The sequence below is a fragment of the Hypanus sabinus genome, chromosome 7 (genome assembly GCF_030144855.1).
Source record: "Hypanus sabinus isolate sHypSab1 chromosome 7, sHypSab1.hap1, whole genome shotgun sequence".
In the NCBI taxonomy this organism is placed as follows: domain Eukaryota; kingdom Metazoa; phylum Chordata; class Chondrichthyes; order Myliobatiformes; family Dasyatidae; genus Hypanus; species Hypanus sabinus.
In genome coordinates, this window is record NC_082712.1 from 181,173,679 (window position 1) to 181,194,709 (window position 21,031).

General features: G+C 44.8%; 1 protein-coding gene across 3 annotated transcripts in view; it reads left to right on the top strand.

The window, feature by feature from the left end:
- The window catches only part of ric8a (RIC8 guanine nucleotide exchange factor A), a 125,692-nt gene that overhangs the window by 33,120 nt on the left and 71,541 nt on the right, over window positions 1–21,031 (top strand). For all 3 annotated transcript variants that reach the window (XM_059976280.1, XM_059976281.1, XM_059976279.1), the window contains 3 exons: window positions 1,827–1,977; window positions 12,056–12,151; window positions 18,956–19,100. In XM_059976280.1, coding sequence (XP_059832263.1) covers window positions 1,827–1,977; window positions 12,056–12,151; window positions 18,956–19,100 — 392 coding nt within the window. The remainder of the gene's footprint in view (window positions 1–1,826; window positions 1,978–12,055; window positions 12,152–18,955; window positions 19,101–21,031) is intronic.

Consider the following 21,031-nt stretch of genomic DNA (forward strand, 5'->3'; position numbering starts at 1 on the left):
TAATGGAAGGAGAAATCGCTTTTCATGCCATCAGGTTAGAGGTTATCCAGGTAGAATATAAGGTGTTGCTCCTGCACTCTAATGATTGCCCCATCTTGGCACAAAAGGAGGCCATGGACCATGTTAGAATGGGAAAGGGAGCCTGAATTAAAATGTTTGGCCAGCAGGAAATTCCACCTTTGGCGAATAGAGCGGAAAGCTGCACAAAGTGGTCTGCCAATTTGCAATGGGTCTTAGCAATGTAGAGGAGGCTGCATTGGGTGCACCGAAAACAATAGTTGACCTGGGCAGATTCACTGGTGAAGTGCTGCCTCACTTGGAAGGACTATTTGGCACCTTGAATGGAGGTGAGGGAGGAGGTGTGTGAGCATGTGTAAGCCCTTGGGTCACTTGCAGGGATAAATGGTGGGAGGGAGATTAGTAATTTATATCCTACTTTCTGGCTACTGTTCAATGGCCTGTATATAACACCAGTCAGAGTCTTTATCAGTGCAGTTTCTTAGCTGTACCCACAAGGGTCCTAAATAACCTTTTTAATAATTTGATTTCATTTTTAACTAACAGAGCCATCCCTCCCCCTCTGCCTAACTGCCTGTCCTTTCAGTGCAATTTGTATCCTTGGATGTTAAGCTCCCAACCATAATCTTCTTTCAGCCATTATTCAGTATCTTTATTCTGTACACTGTGTGCATTCAAATATAACTCCTTCAGTCCTGCATTCATCACCCTTTTCAATTTTGTCTCCCTGTTATACTGCAACCCATCCCACTACATAATTTTGCCCCATCATCTGCCTGACCTTCCTGACAGTCTTGCTATACACTCCATCTACTTGTATACAAACTGCCCCATCTTTCAGTCATTGAGTGTGTGCCTTCAGGCATCTGTACCTCCAATGAGAATGTCCTGGGTGATGGGGGTTCTTAATGATGGATGCGTTTTGAGGCGTTGCTTCTTGAAGATGTCCTGGATACAATGGAGGCTAGTGCCCATGATGGAGCTGACTAAGCTCGTAACTGCCAAATCACCCTATTCTTACCCTCGCTGGTGTGTGGCACAGGCAGCAATCTAGAAAATGCTACCCTGGAGGTCCTGTTTTTCAGCTTTCTACCTGGCGCCCTAAATTCTTTCTTCAGTACCCTCTCACCTTTCCTTTGTACATATGGTGCCAATATGTTCCAAGACTTCTGGCTGCTCACCCTCCCCATTTAGATTGTCGGGGACAACCCTGACCCTTGCACCTGGGAAGCAATGTACCATCCAGGTGACTCTATCGTGTCCACAGAATCACGTGTCTACTCCTCAAACTATGGAATCACCAATCACTACTGCAGTCTTCCTCTTCCCCACCCCACCCACCTTTTGCCTTTTAAGCTACAGCACCAGGCTCAATGCCAGAGACCCATTTGGTGCAGCTCCCCCCACGCTGGTAGGCCATCCCCATAAATCGTATTCTAATTATTGAGGGGAATGGCCACAGGGGTACTGGAGACTGGGGAGGGGGGAGGGTGTGGAACAACAGGGTAAATTTTGAAGGCCGGTGGGATGAGTGGTATTGGACATTGGTGGTGGGGGGTGGAACAACAGGATGAACACTGGGGGCTGGTGGGACAAGCAGAGTTGGACATTGGGGGTGGGGATGAGTTTGTGGGACAAAGGGATGAGCATTGGGGGCCAGAGGGGTGAGTGGTGCTGGTTATTGGGGAGGGGGTTTGGGACAACGGGATGAACGTTGGGGGCAAGTGAGACAAGTGGTCTTGGACATTGGGGAGGCACAGTTTAGATGTGGGGTGGCGGATGGTGTTCCTGACTCGTTATGTCTGCAGCCACACAGTGAACCTGCTGGGTAACCTGCCCCTGGAGTGTCTGGACGTTCTGCTGTTGGCCCAAGTGCAGCCCAGCTCTGTCGAGTATCTGGGAATGAACATGGATGCCGTAGAAATACTGCTGGATTTCCTGGAGAAGAGAGTGGACCGGGTAAGCCTGCAATCATTCTTATCACTGAGAGTAATGGGACATAGGAATCTACAGCACAGTACAGGCCCTTCAGCCCACAATGTGTGCCCATGTTTTAACCTACTCTAAAGATCAATCTACGTGGGCCTCCAGTTTTCTATCATCCGTGTACCTATCTAGGAGTCTCTTAAATGCTCCTAACGTACTTTCCTCTACCACCACCTTTCCATACAGTTACTACTCACTGTGTAAAAATATATTACCCCTAGCATCCTCCCTATACTTTCCTCCAATCACCTTAAGATTATGTCTCCTCATATTAGCTATTTCCACTCTCTCATCCTCCCTCACTCCAATGAGAACAGCCCTAGATTACTTAAGCTTTCCTCATAAGAAATACTCTCAGATCCAGGCAGCATCCTAGTAAACCTCTGAACCCTCTTTAAAGCTTCCCAATTCTTCCTATAATGAAGCGAACTGAACTGAACACAGTATTCCAAGTGTAGTCTATGCAGGGATTTATAGAGTCGCAATATTATCTTGCAGCTCTTGAACTCGATCCCCCAACAAGTGAAGGCAAACGCTCCATACACCTTCTTAACCACTCTATCAACTTGCACGATGACTTTGAGGAAACTACAGACATTGATCCCAAGATCCCTCCTCTTCCTTCACACTGCTGAGAATCCTGCCATTAACTCTCTATTTTGCCTTCCAGTTTAACCTTCCAGAATGTATTACCATGCTTGGACTGTAAGGTATCAGAGCAGAATTAGGCCATTTGGCCCATCAAATCCTTCCCCTTTGCCATCCAATTCCTAAATGGACATTGACCCCTTGGACACTACTTCACTTTTTTAAAAAATATATTGTATTTCTGTTTTATTTGCACGATTTTTAATCTATTCAGTATGTATACTATATAAAGTATACTGAATAAGATTTAATTATTTGTTATTATTACTGTTATTTCTTCTGTATTATGTATTACATTGAACTGCTGCCACTAAGTTAACAAATTTCACATCACATGCCAGTGATAATAAACCTGATTCCGATTCTGCTTTATTATCCCTCTCAACCATATTCTCCTGTCTTCTCCCTGTAACCTTTGATGCCTTGACTATCAACCTCTGGTTCAAATATAACTAATGACTTGGACTCCACAGTCATCCATGGCAATGAATTCCATAGAAGCACTAGCCTTTGGCTAAAGAACATCCTCTTCATCTCTGTTCTAGGTCTTTTAATATTCGATAGATTTCAATGAGATTCCACTCGCTACCCCCCCCCCCCCCCATTTTTTAAACTCCAGCGAGGTACAGGCCCAGAACCATTAAATGCTCCTCCTTGCCTTACATTAGACCTTTCATTCCAGAAATCATTCTTGTGAGCCTCCTCACTTTTCTTGGATAAAAGGCCTAAATCTGCTCTCAATACTCCCAAGTGCGATTTCACCAATGCCTTATAAAGCCTCAGGATTACATCCTCGCTCTTATATTCTAGTGCTCTCGAAATGAGTGCTAATATTGCATTTACCTTCCTTACCACTGACTCAACCTGCAAGTTAACCTGTAGGGAATCCTAATGAAGGTCCCTTTACTCCTGATTTTTTGAATTTTCTCCCGCATTAGTAAATAGTCTATGTCTTTATTCCTTCTATCAAAGTGCATGACCGTACACTTTCCAACAGTCTATTCCATTTGCCACTTCTTTGTCCATTCTCCTAATCTGTCCAAGTCCTTTTGTAGACTCCCTGCTTCCTCAACACTACCTGCCCCTCCACCTATCTTTATATCCTCCTCAACCATGGTCATAAAATCGTCAATTCCATCATCCATATCATTGACTCCCATATCATCCATATCAACATAAAAAGAAGCAGTCCCAATATTGACCCAGGTGGAACACCATTAATCTCCAGCAGTTAATCAGAAGATGCTCCCTTTATTCCCAGTCATTCCCTCCTTCCAGTCAGCCAATCTTGTATCCATGCTAGTATCTTTCCTGTATGCTTTGGGCACTTGTTAAGTAGCCTCATCTATGGCACCTTGTCAAAGGCCTTCTGAAAGTACAAGTGAACTACATCTACTGTTCTCCTTTGTCTATCCTGCCTGTTAAGTCCTTAAAGAATTCCAACAGACTTGTTAGGAAAGATTTTCCCTTAAGGAAACCATGGTGACTTTAGCCTATTTTATCATCCATTCCAAGTACCCCGAAACTTAATCTGTAAAAATGCACTCCAATATTTTCCCAACCATTGCAGTCAGACTAACTGGCAAATTATTTGCTTTCTTCTGCCTCCCTACCTTAAAGATTGGAGTGACGTTAACAATTTTCCAGTCCATAAGGCCATAAAACATAGGAGCAGGATTAGACCATTCAGCCCATCAGGTCTGCTCTGCTATTCTATCGTGACTGATCCCAGATCCCACTCAACCCCATACACATGCACTCTTGCCATACCCTTTGATGCCCTAACCGATCAGGAAATGATCATCTGCCTTAAATATACCCACGGACTTGACCTCTATCGCAGTCTGTGGCAGAGCATTCCACAGGTTCACTATTCTGGCTAAAAAAAATTCCTCCTTGCCTCTGTTCTAAATGGTCGCCCCTCAATTTTGTGGCTGTGCCCTCTAGTTCTGGATACCCCCACCATAGGAAACATCCTCTCCAGATCCTTCATTCCCAGATTCATCCTCATGAACCTCCTCTGGACTCCCCAATGACAGTAGGTTTCAATAGGTGTATTTAATGTCAGAGAAAGGTATACAAATAATATCCTGAAATACTTTTTCTTCGCAAACATCCTTGAGAATGGATAAGTACCCCAAATAATGAATAACAGTTACAATGTTAGAACCCCAAAGCTCCCACTCACACACAAGCAGCAGCAAGGCAATGACCCATCAGCCCCCTCCACCAAGCACTAAAGCTTGCAGCAAAGCATCAATAAAGACACAAACTTGCAGTACTACAAAGCCTACTCATTTTCCCAATAATTCAACACACCACAGGCTCTCTCCATAACAAGGGACTAAGAGATGTTCCTGTTTCACGGCAAGAGGGGAGAGACTGATGTATGATGTTAAAAGTCTGACTTGCTTTTTCTGAGCTCTGCACCCAGAGAGTCGGTGTCAAAAAGGCACAGGTCTCCGGACACATGCCCTCCGGCAGCTAACCCGCTGTTCCAATGTTCCGTATTCTTCCATCGTGCTTCAGTCTGGGGCACCGGCTAGAATCAGCACATCTCCAGAGCCACGAAATCCTGGAACCCTGAAGTGTGCTCGTCCTCCAGGCTGTGCCCTTGGGATATCAAAGAGCGGCTGCTCATGAGGCTCTGAGAGCCAGTCGCATTAATGCAAAGAACCAAAGTCAGAGCATATCTCCAGGTCAGGGTCTTCAAAGGAACCTCGAAAAGGGAAAAAAAGAGATATCGAAGATAGAAATAAATCTGTTTCTGAAGATGCAAGGAAAGAAGTCACCGTTTAACATCATCTTAACTTCGCCCCGCCAACACGTCCTTGCTGAGATATGGGGCCCAAAATTGTTGACAGTACTCCCAAGTGCTGCCTGACTAGTGTCTTATAAAGGCTCAGCATTATCTCCTTGTTTTTATATTCTATTCACCTTGAAATAAATGCCAAAATTGCATTTGCCGCCTTAACCATAGACTCAACCTGTAAAGTAACCTTCTAGGACTCTTGAACGAGGACTCCCAAGTCTGCATTATTGTTCCTTTCACCAAGATGCATTATCATACATTTCCCAACCCCCCCACGTACAAGTATTCCATCTGCCACTTATTTGCCCATTCTTCCAATTTGTCTGAGTTCTGTTGCAATTCCATTGCTTCCTCAGCACTACCTACCCCTCCACCTAACTTTGTATCATCTGCAAACTTTGTGATAAAGCCAACATTTCCATTATCCAAATCATTGACAAACCATGTGAAAAATGCTGACTCCCTAAGGAATACCACTAGTCACTGGCAGCCAACCAAATAAAAGGCCTCATTTATTCCTACCTGCTGCCTCCTGCCTAACAGCCATTCCTTTATCCATGCCAGTATATTTCCTGTAATGCCATTGGATTTTATCTTGTTAAGCAGCCTCATGTGAGGCACCTTTTCAAGTGCCTTCTGAAAATCCAAGTAAATGACATCCACTACCTCTCCGTTGTCCACCCTGCTTGTTACTTCCTCAAAGAACTCGAACAGATTTGTCAGGCAAGATTTCCCTCTACAGAAACCATGCTGACTTTAATTTATTTTATCATTAGTCTCTAAGTACCCTGAAACCTCATAATAATAGACTCCAACACTGATGTTAATTTAACTGGCCTATAATTTCTTTTCTTTTGTCTTACTCTCTTCTTAAAGAGTGGAGTGGCATTTGCAATAATCCAGTCTTCCGGGACCATGCCAGAGTCAAGTGATTCTTGAAAGATCATGATCAATGCATCCATTATCTCTTCAGCAACCAGTCTGTGATGTAGTCCATCTGGTCCATGTGACGTATCCACCTTAAGACGTTTCAGTTTGCCTGGCACTTTTTCCTTTGTAATAGCAATGGCACTCACTCCTGCTCTGTGACCCTCATAAACCTCTGGAACATTGCTAGTGTCTTCCACAGTGAAGACTAATGCAAAATTCCCATTATCCCCTATTACTACCTCACCAGCATCATTTTCCAGTGACCCAATATCAACTCTCACCTCCCCTTTACTCTTTTTATAACTTAAAAAAAACTTCTGTTAAAATGCTTCATATTACTGGCTAGTTTACACTCATATTTCATCTTTTCCCATAGTTTTTTTAGTTGCCTTTTGATGGATTTTAAAAGTTTCCTAATCACCAGCTTCCCATTTACTTTTGCTACCTTATATGCATTTTACTTGGCTTTTATACAATCCTTAACATGCCTTGTCAGACATGGTTGTCTTGCCCTGCCATTTGAGAACTACTTCTGTGGGACATATCTATCCTGCACATTGTGAACGATTCCCAGAAACTTCAGCCATCTCTGCTCTACCTCTCTTTGACTCTGTCAACTCTTTCTAAATATGTAATTCCATCTCTTACCAACAGAACCACAGCACCGCCTTTGCCTTCCTGCCTGTCCTTTTGATCTTCAGTCCCCAGAACCTTTCCAGAATTTAGTGATTCTTGATGATTACAAATACCTCCACAACCCCTTCAATTGCCTCTTTCAGAACTCTGTGGTATAGTCCATCTGTTGCAGGTGACTTACTGTATCTACCTTCAGACTTTTCAGTTTCCCAAGCACCTTCACTGTATTAATGGCAACTACTTCAGTTCTGTCCCCTGACGCTCAATCTCTGCCATCCTGCTAGTATCTTCCAAAGTGAAGATGGTTGTAAAATACTCCTTAACCTTCTACACTATGCATATCTCCTCCAATATTCATGTCATCTGCAAACTTACAAACCCATCCTTCCACTTCCTCATCCATGTTATTTATAAAAATCACAAAGGGCCCTAGAACAGGTTCTTGTGGAACACCAGTAGTCACCAACCTCCATTTGGCCCATCAAGTCTGCTCCGCCATTTCATCATGCCTGATCTATTTCCCCTCTCAGCAATACCCTCCTGCCATCTCTTCGTATCCCTTCATGCCCCAACTAATCAAGAATCTATCAAACTCTACCTTAAATATATATGAAGAGTTGGCTGCCACAGCCACCTGTGGCAATGAAATCCACAGATTCACCACTCTCTGGCTAAAGAAATTCCTTCTCATCTCTGTTCCAAAAGGATGTCCCTCTATTCTGAGGCTGTGTCCTCTGGTCACCAGAGGCAACATCCTCTCCACATCCACTCTATCGAAGCCTTTCAACATTTGATAGGTTTCAATGAGGACACTCCTCATTCTTCTGAATTCCAGTCAGTAGAGGCTCAGAGCCATCAAATGCTCCTCATATGACAAGCCTTTCAATCCCGGAATAATTTTTGTAAACCTCCTTTGAACCGTCTCCAATGTCAGCACATCCTTTCAAAGATAATAGGCCCCATACTGCTCACAATATTCAAACTGATGCCTTACCAGTGCTTTATAAAGCTTCAATGTTACATCCTTGCATTTATATTGTAGTCCTCTCATTGTGGGTGAGACTGAGAAATAAAGGTATGACCACATTAATGGGGCTGTAATACAGACCATCCAACAGTACAAGGTATTTAGAGGAACAAATTTGCAGAGAGACTGCAGACTGTTGGAAGAAACATAACGTTGTTATAGTAAGTGATTTTAACTTTCCAAATACTGACTGGAACTCTATCACTAAGGACAAGTTAAATACCTCAGCTAGGCCCTAGGGATTTATCCACCTAATTTATCTCAGGACAGCAAACACATCCTCCTTTGAAATGAGTATGGGGTTCATGAAGCTGATGCTGCTTTGCTGCACTTCTATAGACGCTGTTCAAGAAAGGCTCTAAAAATAATCCTGGAAACTAGAGGCTGGTGAGCCTGACATCAGTAGTGGGAATGTTATTGGAAGGTGTTCTGAGGGACCGGATATGTAAGTATTTGGATAGACAGGGAATGATTAAGGATAGTCAGCATGGCTTTGTGTGTGGTAGGTCTTGTGTAAATGATCTTTTTTTGAGGAAGTTACTGGGAAAATTGATGAAGGTAAGGCAGTGGTTGTTGTCTATATGGACTTTAGTAAGGCATTTGACAAGGTCCCACATGGGAGGTTGGTCAAGAAGGTTCAGTTGCTTGCATTCAAAATGAGGTAGTAAATTGGCTTTGTGGGAGAAGCCAGAGAGTGATAGTAGAGGGTTATCTCTCTAACTGGAGGCCTGTGACTAGTGGATTGGTGCAGGGATGAGTACTGAGTCTGTTGTTATTTGTCATCAATATCAATGATCTGGATGATGATGTGTTTTTTCCAGATCAGCAATTTTGTGGATGATTGCAAGATTAGGGGTGTAGTGGATTGCAAGGAAGGCTGTCATGGCTTTCAGTGGGATCTGCTCTAGCTTGAAAGAAAGCAGATGGAATTTATTGCAAACAAGTGCAAGATGTTGCACTTCTGTAGAATCAACCAGGGTAGGTCTTACACAGTGAGCGATAGGACATTCAGGAGCATGGTTGAACAGAAGGATCTGAGAATACAGGTCCATAATATATTGAAAGTGGTCATTTCATAGCTTGTCACACCAGACAGTCGGCCATTCTTGTCTGGCGCGTAGTGTCAGGATTGGTCTCCTTTTGAATTAACTTGGTCACGGTATGAACGTTCCTGACTCAACCCTTGTTTTTTTTTACGAGGCTGAGTGGCTAGCTCGACGATCAACTCAGCACGGATGGAAAGCGTGCCTAGGGTGGTCGTCTGGGTTCAAACTTGGGAGCCTTCGCTTCCGAAGTCTGGCGCTGATGCCACTGTGCCACCAGCCAGCTGTTGAAAGTGGTGTCACAGGTAGAAAAGATCGTAATGAAAGCTTTCGGCACATTGGCCTTCATAAATCGAAGCACTGAGTACAGGAGATGGAATGTTATGTTGAAGTTGCATAAGACATTGGTAAGGCCTAATTGTGTGCACTTACCACTGGAAAGATAAATGAGAAAATTTTCCAGCATGTTGCTGGGCCTGGAGGACCTGAGTTACAACGAAACATTGAATCTGTTAGGACTTTATTTTTCAGAATGTATAAGATTGAGAGGAAATTTGATAGAGGTATACAAAATTGAGGGGTACAGATAGAGTAGATGCAAGCAGGCTTTTTCCATTGATGTTGGGTGGGACTACAATCCGAGGTTAAGGGTTAAGGGTGAAAGGTATAAAGTTTAAAGGGAACATGAGGGGAAACCTCATTCTGAGAGTCGTGAGAGTATGGAATGAGCTGCTATTGCAAATTTTGCATGCAAGCTCGATTTCAACATTTCAGAGAAGTTTGGAAGGTATGTGGGTGGTGGGGATATGGAGGGCTATGGTCCCAGTGCAGGTCGGTGACATTAGGCTGTTTAAATGGTTCAGCATGAACAAGATGGGCTGAAGATGTGCACTTTTCTGTAGCTCAGTGAATGCCAACATCGCATTTGCCTTCCTCACCACCAATTCAACCTGCAAATTAACCCTCAGGGAATCCTGCATGAGGTCTCCCAATTCCCTTTGCACCTCAGATTTTAGAATTTTCTCTCCATGAGGAAAATAGTCCATTTCTTCTCCCAAAGTGCATGACTATACACTTCCTGACACTGTAGTCCATCTGTCATTTCTTTGCCCATTCTCTTAATCTGCCTAAGTCCTTCTGTAGCCTTCCGGCTTCTTGAAAACTATCTGGCCTTCCACTTATCTTTGTATCGTTCATGGGATGTCAAAATGTTGGAGTGAACAGTTAGTTTTTGTTGTACTGTAGACCATAGAAACATTGAAACACAGAAAACCTACAGCACAATACAGGCCCTTCAGCCCACAATGCTGTGCTGAGCATGCATTTACTTTAGAAATTACCTAGGGTTACCCATAGCCCTCTATTTTTCTAAGCTCCATCTACCTGTCCAGGAGTCTCTTAAATGGAACCATTGAACCAATAACTAAAGCAAAAAGTGAGGAAAAATACCAAGGTAGTATACATGGGTTTATTGTCTATTCAGAAATCTGATGGCAGAGGGGTGGATGCTCTTCCTGAAATGTTGAATGTATCTTCAGGCTCCTGTACCACCTCCCTGATGTGTATCACTCCATGGGGGTGCAGAAGGCTGGTTTCTGTGGTGTGCTGAGCTGAGCCCACAGCTCTCTGCAGTTTCTTATGCTCCTGGGTAGAGCATAAGAAACTGCTCCAGACTGTTGTGCATCCATAAAAATCGGTGAGGGTCGACAGGGATTCTGTCTGGATTAATGGGTATCGATGTCTTTCTCCCAGGGTGGAACTGTCATGTATGAGGGACAGAGAGAGGGGCAATGCTCCTCTGGGGTGGGGGTCTGGAGCATGCTGCCAGGGGAGGTGGGGAAGCAGGTATGATATTGGTGCTTAAAAAGCTTTTAGCCAACGACATGGATGGGCCATGAATGGACCTCGGCCAGGCAGATGGGATTAGTTGAATTGGCATCATGTTCAGCACAGAGATGATAGGCTGAAGGGCCTCTACTGTGCTGTACAGTTCTGGTTATATCTGCTCCAATATTCTCCAGACCATTGTGAATCTCCAACCTCAGCACCAACCCCTTGCACTGTCATGTATCCTTAATGTCCAGAAACCCACCAACCTCAAATCTGAATGAACTCGGTGTCAGGGTCTGCGCTGTGGGTCACTGCAGTGAGAGATGATGCCGGACAGGGTACTTCACTTCCTGGATTCAAGTCCAAACTCAGCATAGCTGTGCTATTGTTGGAGGGATGAACCCTACAAACTCCAGCCCAAGATCCAGGAGAGATGCCAGATCACGTGACCATTAGTGACTGAGCACCCGTCAACCAATCCCAAGACATCAGGGATCTGTGGTGAAAGCTGCTACAGATATAAACTCATTAAATTGTACATGGATCTCCCACCTCCTGTCACCTGGGCTGGAAATGACCTATTGGCATATCTACAGGTGCTGCTCCTCGCCTTCTGGTTGCACCCTCTTCATAGTTGTCATCCAGTATTTGGGGGAAGGGTGAGGGAGGAGGATGTCCAAACAAACTTGCTCCTGAGGCTGGCCAGGTTGGCCATCCATGGGACTTGGAGATGGACTACGGAGAACAAACCACCCAGGCTGACTGCCTGTCAGTGTTCTGGGGTGTGTATGTGGGCACTGTAAAGAAGAAGTGTAATTCTGGATCGGGATGGGAACTTTTTAATTTAGATAGTGTTAGTCATTGTTGTCGTGCCTGTTGTTTATTGTATTGTAGAATTGTAATGTGCAATAAACTGATTTTTGAAAAGAGAGCGATTAACTCAACAGTGACCGTGCCGTCCCCAAAGTGTGAATGTTGCTCAGGGAGAGGTGTGACAGCTTATGGTGTGGTCAAGGGCTGGAATCACCAGTGGTTTCTCTGGAATGTTTGTTCGCAGCCCACGAGCTTTTGGGTGTCCGTGTTCTCCTTTCCAGAATAACCAGGAAATAACTTTTCCTTTTACAGGGACACCGTTTGAAGGAGACAGTGACCCCTGTTCTCAACTTACTGACGCAGAGTGCCAGAGGTCACCGGGAGACCCGGAAGTTCCTCAGAATGCAGGTAGGTGTCCCCCAGAGCCGAGCTTGATCTCGTCCCATCATGGGGCTGTGTGTGTGTCTTGGGCCCAAATGTTGTCTGTCACTGTGGCTATAACTGTAACTTGTGTGGGGCTGTTGCTAGGAATTAGGTTACTAGGTTGATGCCGAGGAGGGTTTGGACCTCACAGCAGAGAGACAGGCCATTTGGCCTATCAGGTCCAATCCGACCACTTGCCTTCATTCACATAGTAATAGAAAAGTACTGCACAGAAACAGGCTCTTTGGGCCATCTAGTCTATGCCAAAGCCATTTAAACTGCTCACTCCCAACTGGGATGGTACTTCATTCAAACAAAAGGTGTAGTTATGGGTGCCTGCATGGGATCCCAGCTATGCCTGCCTGCCTGTTGGCTACGTGGAACAGCCTATGCTCTAAGCCTACACTGGTGACAGTCCAGTAATTTTCCTACACTACATCAATGACTTCATTAGTGCTGCTTCCTGCACCCGTGCTGAACTCCTCGACTTCATGCACTTTGTCTCCAACTTCCACCCTGCCCTTAAATTTATCTGGTCTATTTCTGATACCTCCCTCCCCTTTCTTGATCTCACTGTCTCTATCTCCAGAGACAGCTTATCCACTGATGTCTGTTATAAACTCATGGACTCTCACAGCTACCTGGACTATACCTCATAGCACCATCCATCTTGTAAAAGCTTGTAAAAATGTCAACCCCTTCTCTCAATTCCTCCATCTCTGCCATATCTGCTCTCATTCTAGAATGAAGGAGATGCCTTCCTTTTCCAAAGAAAGGGCCATTCCTTCCTCCACCCTCACCCACATCTCTTCCATTTCATGCACATCTGCTCTTACCCCATCCTCCCACCACCCTACCAAGGATAAGGTTCCTCTTGTCTTCACTTACTACCCCTCCAGCCTCTGCACCCAGCACATAATTTTCCAAAACTTCCGTCACCTCCAACAGGATTCTACCACTAAGCAGACCTTCCCCCCCCCCCACCACCCACTTTCTGTTTTCCGCAGGCATTGCTCCCTAAGTGACTCCCTTGTCCGTTTGTCCCTCCCCACTGATTTCCCTTATCCTTACAATCGGAACAAGTACTACATCTGCCCCTACAAGTCCTCCCTCGCTACCATTCAGGGCCCTAAACAGTCCTTCGAGGTGAAGCGACACTTTACCTTTGAGTCTGTTGGGATCACATACTGTGTTCGGTGCTTCCGGTGTGGCCTCCTATTTATTGGTGAGACCTGAAGTAGATTGGGAGACCACTTTATCAAGCACCTACGATCTGTCCACCAGAAAAAGTGGGATCTTACAGCTGACACCCATTTTAATTCCACTTCCCATTCCCATTCTGACATGTCAATCCATGGCCTTCTCTATTGTTGTGATGAAGCCACATTTGGGTTGGAGGAGTGGCAACTTGTATTCTGTTTGGGTAGCCTCCAATCTGATGGCATGAACATCGATTTCTCAAACTTCTGGTACTGCCCACCACCCTTCCTCCTTCACCTCCTTTCCCATCCCCTTTTCCCTCTCTCACCTTATCTCCTTGCCTGTCCATTGCCTCCCTCTGATGCTCCTCCCGTTTCTCTTGCTTCCGTGGCCTTCTGCCTCTTTCACCCATCAACTTCCCAGCTCTTTACTTCGTCCTCCCCGCTCCAGGTTCCACCTATCACCTTGAATTTCTCTCACCCCACCCTCACCTTGTAATACTACTCCCTAGCCTTTTTCTCCAGTCCTGCCGAAGAGTTTTAGCCCAAAATGTTGACTGTACTCTTTTCCTAGATGCTGCCTGGCCTACTGAGTTCCTGCAGCATTTTGTGTGTGTTGCTCTGTCTACCTGCAATACCACTTTCAACAGATTCTGGACCTGTATTCCCAGCTCCCTTTCTGTCACACTACTCAATGCCTTACTATTCACTGTGAAGACCTACCTACCAAAGTGCAACACCTTGCACATGTAAATTCCATCTGCCATTTTCAGCTCATATTTTCAGCTGATCCAGATCATATAACCATATAACAATCACAGCACGGAAACAGGCCATCTCGGCCCTCCTAGTCCGTGCCGAACTCTTAATCTCACCTAGTCCCACCTACCCGCACTCAGCCCATAACCCTCCACTCCTTTCCTGTCCATATACCTATCCAATTTTACCTTAAATGACACAACTGAACTGGCCTCTACTACTTCTACAGGAAGCTCATTCCACACAGCTATCACTCTCTGAGTAAAGAAATACCCCCTTGTGTTTCCCTTAAACTTCTGCCCCCTAACTCTCAAATCATGTCCTCTCGTTTGAATCTCCCCTACTCTCAATGGAAACAGCCTATTCACGTCAACTCTATCTATCCCTCTCAAAATTTTAAATACCTCGATCAAATCCCCCCTCAACCTTCTACGCTCCAATGAAGAGAGACCTAACTTGTTCAACCTTTCTCTGTAACTTAAGTGCTGAAACCCAGGTAACATCCTAGTAAATCGTCTCTGCACTCTCTCTAATTTATTGATATCTTTCCTATAATTCGATGACCAGAACTGCACACAATATTCTAAATTTGGCCTTACCAATGCCTTGTACAATTTTAACATTACATTCCAACTTCAGAGCTCCTGCTTTTTCTACACAAACTTCCCTCAAGGTCCTGGGGAATATCCTGTCAGGACCTGGAGATTTATCCATTTATAAATTTCTTAAAAGCGCCAGTACTTCCACCTCTTTAATTGTCATAGGTTCCATAACTTCCTTACTTGTTTCCCATACCTTACACAATTCAATATCCTTCTCCTTAGTGAATACTGAAGAGAAGAAATCGTTCAAATTCTCTCCCATCTCCCTCGGCTCCACACATAGCTGACCACTCTGATTCTCTAAGGGGCCAATTTTATCTCTCACTACCCTCTTGCTTTTAATATAACTGTAGAAACCTTTCGGATTTACTTTCTCCTTATTTGCCAAACCAACCTCGTATCTTCTTTTAGCTTTTCTAATCTCTTTCTTAAGATTCCTTTTACATTCTTTATATTCCTCGAGCAATTCCTTTACTCCATGCTGCCTATATCTATTTTAGACATCCCTCTTTTTCCGAACCAAATTTCTAATATCCCTTGAAAACCATGGTGCTTTCAAACCTTTAACCTTTCCTTTCAACCTAACAGGAACATAAAGATTCTGTACCCTCATAATTTCACCCTTAAATGACCTCCATTTCTCTATTACATCCCTCCCATAAAACAAATTGACCCAATCCACTCTCTCTAAATCCCTTCGCATCTCCTCAAAGTTAGCCTTTCTCCAATCAAAAATCTCAACTCTAGGTCCTGTCCTGTCCTTCTCCATAATTATATTGAAGCTAGTGCTACTGTGATCACTGGACCCGAAATGCTCCCCAACACATACATCTGTCAGCTGACCTATCACACTCCCTAATAGGAGATCCAACACTGCCCCATCTCTAGTCGGTACTTCTATGTATTGTTGCAAAAAACTATCCTGCACACATTTCACAAACTCTAAACCATCCAGCCCTTTTACAGAATGAGCTTCCCAGTCTACGTGTGGAAAATTAAAATCTCCCACAATCACCACCTTGTGTTTACTACAAATATCTGCTATCTCCTTACACATTTGCTCTTCCAACTCACGCTCCCCATTAGGTGGCCTATAATACACTCCTATCAGTGTTACTACACCCTTCTCATTCCTCAATTCCACCCAAATAGCCTCCCTAGAGGAGCTCTCTAATCTATCCTTCCAAAGCACCGCCATAAGGTTTTCTCGGACAAGCAATGCAACACCTCCTCCTCTGGCCCCTCCTACTCTATCACACCTGAAGCAACTAAATCCCACAGCATATTTTGATTGTCTTCCTCACTGTTCACTACATCCCCAATCTTGGTGTCATCCACAGATCTGCTGATCCAGTTAACCACATTATTATCTAGATCATTGATACTGATGACGTACAACAACGGACTCCGCATCGATCCCTGTGGCACTCCATTAGTCACAGGCCTCCAGTCAGAGAAGCGACCGTCAACTATCACTTTCTGGCTTCTCCCACAAAGCTAATGTCTAATCCAATTTACTACCTAATCTTGAATGCCAAGTGACTGAACTTTCTTGACCAGCCTCCCATGCGGGACCTTGTCAAGTGCTTTGCTAAAGTCCTTGTAGGCAACATCCACTACCTTGCTATCATCCACTTTCCTGGTAATTTCCATGAAAAACTCTATAAGATTGGTTAGACATGACCTACCATGCACAAAATCATATTGACTATCCTTAATCAGTCCATGTCTATCCAAATACTCATATATCTGATCCCTTAGAAACCTTCCAATAACTTTCTACAATTGATGACAGACTCACTGGCATATAGTTTCCTGGTTTATGTTTAGACCATAAGATATAGGAGCAGAATTAAGCCATTTGGCACATCAAGACTGCTCTGCCATTTCATCTTGGCTGATCCAATTTTCCTCTCAACCCCAATCTCCTACCTTAGACCATAAGACATAAGAGCAGAATTAGGCTATCTGGTCCATCGAATTTGCTCCACCCTTCAATCATGGCCAATCCTTCTCCCCATATCCCTTCATGCCCTGACCAACCAAGAATCTATCAACCTCTGCCTTAAATATACATAAAACTAGGCCTCCACAGCTGCCTGTGGCAAAGAATTCCACAAATTAACCACTCTCAAAAGAAATTCCTCCTCAACTCTATTCTTAAAGGATGCCCCTCTATTCTGAGGCTGTGTCCTCTTGACTTAGACTCTCCCACCTTGGGAAATACCCTCTCCACACACATTAAGGCCTTTCACCTTTTGATAGGTTTCAATGAGATTACTGTGGAAGTAAGAAAAGGGGGGAAGGAGCACCAGAAGGAGACAATGGGTGGAAAAGGAGATAAGGTGAGAGAGGGAAAAGGGGATGAGAAATGGTGAAAGGTGGGTGGGGGCATTACTGGAAGTTTGAGAAATCGATGTTCATGCTATCAGGTTGGAGGCTACCTAAACATAATAGAAGGGGTTGTTCCTCCAACCTAAGTGTGTCCTCATCATGACAGTGGAAGAAGTCATGGATGGATATATGGGAATGGGAAGTGGAATTAAAATGGGTGGCCAAGGGGAGGAGATCCTGCTTTTTCTGGCGGATGGAGCGAAGGTGCTCGGTGAAGCGGTCTCCTAATCTACGTTGCGTCTCACCGATATACGGGATGCCACACAAGGAGCACCAAACACAATATGTGACCCCAACAGACTCTCGGGTGAAGTGTCGCCTCATCTGAAAGGACTGTTTAGGGCCCGGAATGGTAGTGATGGTGGAAGTGTAGGGGCAGGTGTAGCACTTGTTCCCCTTTCAAAGATAAGTACCAAAAGGGAGATCAGTTGGAAGGGACAAATGGATAAGGGAGTTGCATAGGGAGCAATCCCTGCAGAAAGCAGAAAGTGGGGGCAAGGGAAAGTTGTGCTTGGTGGTGGGAAAGAAATTTCATTTGCCATTTCTTTGCCCATTTTCCTAATCTGTTTAAGTTGTTCTGGACCTTCTCTGCTTCCTCAAAGCTACCTGCACCTATCTTCATATTGTTCGCAAACTTTGCAACAAAGCCATCAATTCCATCATCCAAATCATTGACATATAACATTTAAAAAAAAAAGGTCCCAACTCCATGAGTCTCTGGTAGCCAGTCAGAAAAGTCTCCCTTTATTCCCACACTTTGCCTCCTCCCATTGAGCCACTGCTTTATCCATGCTAGAATCTTTCCTGTAATACTATGGACTTGTAGCTTGTTAAGCAGCCTCATATGTGGCACCTTGTCAAAAGCCTTCTGATGGTCCAAGTACACAGCAACAACCGATTCTTCTTTGTCTAACCTGTTTGTTACTTGTTCAAAGAATTCCAATAGATTAGTCGGGCATGATTTTCCCTGAGGAAACCATGTTGACTACGGCTTATTTTATCATGTGCCTCCAAGTACCCTGAGACTTCATCCTTAGTAATTGACTCCAACATCTTCCCAACCACTGAGGTCAGACTAACTGGCCTAAAGTTTCCTTTCTTCTGCCTCTCTCTCTTCTTGAAGAATGGAGTGCCATCTGCAATTTTCCAGCCTTCTGGAACCATTCCAGAATGTAGTGATTCTTAAGAGATCATTACTAATGCCTCCACAATCTCTTCAGCCACCTCTTTTAGAACTCTGGGGTGTAGCCATCTAGTCCGGGTGACTGTACCTTTAAACTTTTCAGTTTTCCAAGAACCTTCTCCCTAGTTTAGAGCCTTTCTTAAACAGTAGAACAACATTGGCTATCCTCCTGTCACTCAGGATGATTTAAATATCTCTGCTAGGTCACTGGCAATTTCTGCACTTGCCTCCCGTAGGGTCTGAGGGAACACCTTGTCAGACTGTGGTGATTTATCCACCCTAATTTGCCTCAGGACAGCAACTACGTCCTCCTCTGTAATCTCTACAGGGTCCATGTGCCACTTCACTCTCCCCGTGGCGCCATTGTTGGGTTGAAATAACCCGTGTCAGTGTTGGTGGCCACACCACCTGGCCCCGGTGACCAGACCACCTGCTGCCCCTGGAATGTTGGAGGATCCAGGAACTCTGGTCAATGTAACGGCACAGCCCCACAGAACGCCGTGTCTGCTGAAATGTGTGCAGTGAACATGTATGTGTGTATACATACACACTTTGTGTGCAGATTGAGTTGGGAGCTGGTGTTGGCTTTGATTTTGCTGTGTCTTTGCACCTCACTCAGCTGTGACTCCTAACAGGTGTGTTCAATGTCCAGGTGTTGCCTCCGCTTCGGGATGTCCAGACTCGGCCTGAGGTTGGGAACATGCTGCGGAACAAGTTGGTGCGATTGATGACTCACATCGACACGGACGTGAAGCACTGTGCAGCTGAGCTGCTCTTTGTTCTCTGCAAGGAGAATGGTGAGAAGCCTTGTCTTTCCATCTCTCTTCAGTCTCACCTTCAGGACAGACTCTCAGAATGAGACAGCAGGGAAATGGCCCACACCAATGAATATACCATCCATGCAAGTCCCATTTGCCTACGTTTGGCCCCATTTCCCTCTGAACCCTTCCTAAACCCTCCTGTCCAAGGGCACCCGTCCTAGGCTCCCTCGTTCACCTGATGACAGAAGTTCCTGTTACAACTCATCAGATCTGTATCATTACTGAAACAATAATATGTCTCCTATCTTTCAGATCAGTGTCATCTATTTATCTAGAAACCCCTCTCTGCCAATTTCTCCAGCTGTCATAAATTCCCAATCTCATCCTTTGCTCTCACATTTATGATAGCTGTGTCCTTTCATTTACCTGAAGCGCCTCTCACAGTTGGAGTGTTCATCAAATTCCCAGTGTGTGGCTGAGGGGTAGAATCTGGGAGGATTTTATGGGAATGTTGGGGGCTGGGGAATCGGTTACAGAGAAATTTTGTGGTGAAAGGTATTGCTCTGTGAGACAAGTTAATAAATCAAATGGCTGCCTTGGTGTTTCGCCCATAGCGACAGGTGGTGCTTTGGACTGGGGTGAAGATGTACAGTCCATGGGGTGTACTGTTTAAGTGCTTTTGGAGACCTGGTTGATTGGAGCAGCTGGGTGTACAGGACAGTTTCTCATTCACAGCTGGCAAGTCAGCTGGGTAGAGGGCATAAAAGGGGAGGCAGAGAGAGAGAAAGAGACTCTTGGGTTAGGCCAGTGGATGGCGGGTGAAGTTTAACACAGTAATTAGTGTATGGCTGGGTGAACGTGGCAGGGCAGTTTCAGAAAAAATTACAGGTCCTTGGATCCCAGGCTTTGTAAATGAAAGCACAAAATGCAGGAGAAAGGAAGTTGGGATGTTCCTTCTCTCTGAAACCTTTGTATTTTCTGGAGGTGTGGTGTCTGCCACTGGATACACAGTCATGGCTGAACCAGTGATTTGTATAGGTTCACTGGCTCTTGTGTTCAAAAGTCATGGAAGTGTTTCAAGTGACACTCAAATTCAAAAACCTAGAAACACACAGCCAGTCAGACAGCATCAGTGGAGATGGGCACAGTGATGAGGGTTCCCACTGGTTGGCGCTGTCAGCGGGCAATGCCAAGCTGGTATCTCATGCCAGGTGATGTTTGAACACAAAAGATTTGACAGATTCTTCAGGAACTCAGTGGGCCAGGCAGCATCTGTGGAGGGAAATGGACAGCCAACGTTTTGGTTTGGGTCTCTAGATTGGAAAGTAGAGGGGAGGTGGCTGATAGAGAGAGAGATTAGGGGAGAGGTGAAGCAAGAGGTGTAGGGTGAAAGTTTTTATACTGACCGTCAGCCTTTTTCAGTCCAGACAAAGGGTCTCAGCCTAAACACTGTTCATTTAGACCAGGGGTTCCAAACCTGGGGACCCCAGACCCCTTGTTTAATGGTAAGGGTCTATGGCACCAAAGACAGATTGGGGAATCTTGACTGACTTCATAAGACACAGATGCATTCAGCTCATTGAATCTGCTCCACCTTTCCATCATGGCTGATTTATTTTCCCTGCAAACCCCATTCTCCTGTCTTCCCCCTCTAATCTTTGAACCCCTGGTTAATCAAGAACCTATCAACATCTGCTTTATATATACCAAATGACTTGACATCCACTTCAATTTAATTTCCCTCTATAGATGCTTCTCAATCTGCTGAGTTCCTTCAGTGGTTGTGTATAACTCTGGGTTCTGGGTCCTGAGCCTCCTGATGTTTGGAGTTGATAGAATAGATTCTTGGATGGATTTTGGTTAGTGTGGTATTGGATCTGAGCTCTGTCAAGTTTCCTGACCTGTCCCTCTCTGTGGCAAAGGTCCATAAGGTCCATTCTTGGAGCTGCTGACTGGCTGCTCCTTCC